The following is a 3,068-nucleotide window of genomic DNA, read 5'->3' on the forward strand; positions in this document are numbered from 1 at the left end:
GCCGGTAAGAATGGCGAACATTAAAAAATCTGGAGACAGCAGATGCTGGAGAGGATGTGGAGAAGTAGGAACACTTTTACACTGTTGGTGGGAGTATAAATTAGTTCAACCCTCGTCAATTTAAGCTGGAACAGGAGGTATGGAAAGCCTCAGTAACTCGTCCGAGGTCACACAGCTGGTATTTGTGGAAGCGGGTAAAATGCTGGCAGACTGGCCCCAGGGTCTCGTTCTTAACTCTATTTCTTTTCATCAGGAGGTTCGTGCTGGTCTTTGTTCGGCATGGGGAGAAAGGTGTAGGGTATGGCTAGAAAGTCATGAAAAAAAAAAAAGCCTAGGTTTGTATCGCCAAGTTTTATCTCAAGAACACAGTGGTGCATACAAAGACGCTCATTGTCGCCTCATAGTTGTGATATGAAGTCAAATGGCAGAAGGAATCAAACAAGCCCATGGCAGGGAATGCATTCAGCCTGGGATCAGCCTTCTTTCCAAGGGCAGGGTCGGGGTGCAACAGAAAATGCAAAACTCAGATGGCCAGCTGAGGGGTGGGGGAATGAAAGGAGGGGTCCACCTTCCCTCCCCTTCTTCCTCTCCCCAGCCCTACCCTCGCCTGCCCGGTGCCCTCCTGCCGTGCTCCCCTAGAGAGCTCATTCCCTTCTCTGTTCCCTGGGTCTCTGTGGCCCCGCCCCCAGTGTAGCCTGCGGTGGGCCACGGGGCCTCCCACCCCACCCCCCTAAACATGCTCTGGCCCTTCTCCCCAGCCACAGGGGTCTGCCCCCTCCTCCGCCTGGGCAGAGCCACCCAACACCTCCCACCCCCAACCCCCACTCCTGCAGGTCTTTCTCCCACGCCCTACCTGGCCTCCACAACCTCAAACTCTCCCACACCTCTAACAGCAGGATCTGCCCATTCCCCCCCACCAGCCCCTCACAAGAGCTGGGCACCCACTCTGTCTTCTCTCGCCTTTCTCCCACCTGCTCCTAGGGCCTGGCCAGCCCCCTCCTGCGCTGCCCTTCGCAGCGACTCCTGGATCGCGTGGTCAGGCGCTACGCAGAGGTGGCCGATGCTGGCAGCATCTTCATGGACCACTTCACCGACCGGGACAAGCTGCGCCTGCTCTACACGCTGGCTGTCAACTCGCACCCCATCCTCCTACAGGTACACAGCGACCCAGCAAGCCCTCTAGGTTGGAGGTCAACCTTGCACTCCCAGAAGCCGCCCCGGATTGAGCCCTCTCCCTCTCTTTATTGCATGTCTTGGGGCCACTGGCCCGTGTTAGGACCTTTCTGGCATTTGTTGGTTTCTGCAGTGTGAAAGTGCTGTGGCTGCTGTAGAGGAAACAGGGGTGGGAGCCCAGAGCTGGGAGGGGGATGGGGATGGGGGGAAGAGTAGCCACCTTCACTGCCTGAGCAGCCCTGAAGGGCTGTGTAAAGGAGGCCAACTTTGACCTGTGCCTCAAAGATCAGTCAGATGGGAGTGAGCTCAGAAGTGGAGAAATTGCTGAAGAATGACCCACCCAGAGAGGTACCTTGCAGTTATGCTTGGAAAGGAAAAAAAAAAAAAAAAAAAAAGGAAGTAACTCCTAAATGTCCATACACAGGGAAATGGTCGAATAAATGAAGATGCATTAAGGGCCTGGAGATAAACTGGTCAACAAGACAAGTAGGGTGTCTCCTGCCTTCATGCAGCTTCCAGTCCAGTGGTAGAGACAGACACTTAACATGGAAACAAACACCCATAAAATATGTGGAGCCCAATCACTCTGACTGACCCCTGACCTCAAGGGTAAGGACACAGGGGTCACATAATGGAGACAAAGGGAACTAGAAAGTGGGAGAGGGGAGCTGGAAAAGGAGGAGGGGTAGCGAGAGAAAGAGGGAAGAAGAGGAAGGAGAAGAGGAGGAGGAAGAGGACTAAGAAACGGAAGAGGAAGGAAGGAGGGAGGGGAGGAGAGGGAAAGGTAGGAGGAGAAGAGAAAGAAGAAGAGGGGGGAAAGATACAGGTAGAGGAAGAGGAAGCCATAGCAAAGACAGTTAATAAACACTGGCCAAAGGGATGATGATTGAATGACAGTAACAACTGTCATTTACTGAGCACCGGCTATGTGCCAGGCATTGGGCTGAAAGTTTGACATGATCTCATTTATTTATGTATTTATTTTGAGACAGAGTCTTTTGCTCCATCACCAGGTGCCAGGCTGGAGTGCAGTGGCGTGATCTTGGCTCACTGCAACCTCCGCCTCCTGGGTTCAAGCAATTCTGCCTCAGCCTCCCGAGTAGCTGGGACTACAGGCGTGCGCCACCATGCACAGCTAATTTTTGTATTTGTAGTAGAGACGGGGTTTCACCATGTTGGCCAGGATGGTCTCGATCTCTTGACCTAGTGATCTGCCCGCCTCGGCCTCCCAAAGTGCTGGGATTACAAGGACATTATCTTATTTAATGCTCACAACCTCCCCCTGAGAATATTATTATTGTCCCCTTTCCAGATGAGGTTCAGTGGAATTCTGAGATGTGAAGTGACAGCCCAAGTCACTTTTGGCCAGTGTCAGTAATAGAACCCAAACGCAGAGCCGTCCCACTAAAACCTGCCTGCTGACATTGGCCTTTGAAATACTGGTGGAGGAAAAGGAATCGCAGGTTGTCCCGCACTCTCACAGGTCTTCCCCCAAACCTTGGCTGCTTCCAGGCCTGGCTCCTGAGAGGCATGGGCTAAGAGCATGGGGCTAGGACCCTCCACTCAGCTCTGGGCTCTGCCTAGGAAGGGCATGGCATGGAACCTGGGAATGGCTGTGTGGCTGCACCTGTAGACAACCACAGTAGGCCCAGGACTTCCCTCCGTGGTACTTAGTAAGAAAGGTCCCCTCTGGGCCAGGCGCGGTGGCTCATGCCTGTAATCCCAGCACTTTGGGAGGCCAAAACGGGCGCGTCAACTGAGGTCAAGAGTTCCAGACCTTGACCCAGCAATCCCATTACTGGGTATATATCCAAAGGATTACAAATCGTTCTACTATAAGGACACGTGTACACGAATGTTCATTGCAGCACTGTTTACAATAGCAAAGACCTGGA

General features: G+C 53.1%; 1 protein-coding gene across 1 annotated transcript in view; it reads left to right on the top strand.

Moving 5' to 3' along the window:
• The window catches only part of DIPK2B (divergent protein kinase domain 2B), a 50,423-nt gene that overhangs the window by 40,982 nt on the left and 6,373 nt on the right, over positions 1-3,068 (top strand). Inside the window, exon 3 of the mRNA XM_017502050.2 lies at positions 982-1,155. Within this exon, the coding sequence (XP_017357539.1) occupies positions 982-1,155 (174 nt within the window). The remainder of the gene's footprint in view (positions 1-981; positions 1,156-3,068) is intronic.

Source organism: Cebus imitator, unplaced genomic scaffold (genome assembly GCF_001604975.1).
Source record: "Cebus imitator isolate Cc_AM_T3 unplaced genomic scaffold, Cebus_imitator-1.0 Scaffold289, whole genome shotgun sequence".
NCBI lineage: Eukaryota > Metazoa > Chordata > Mammalia > Primates > Cebidae > Cebus > Cebus imitator.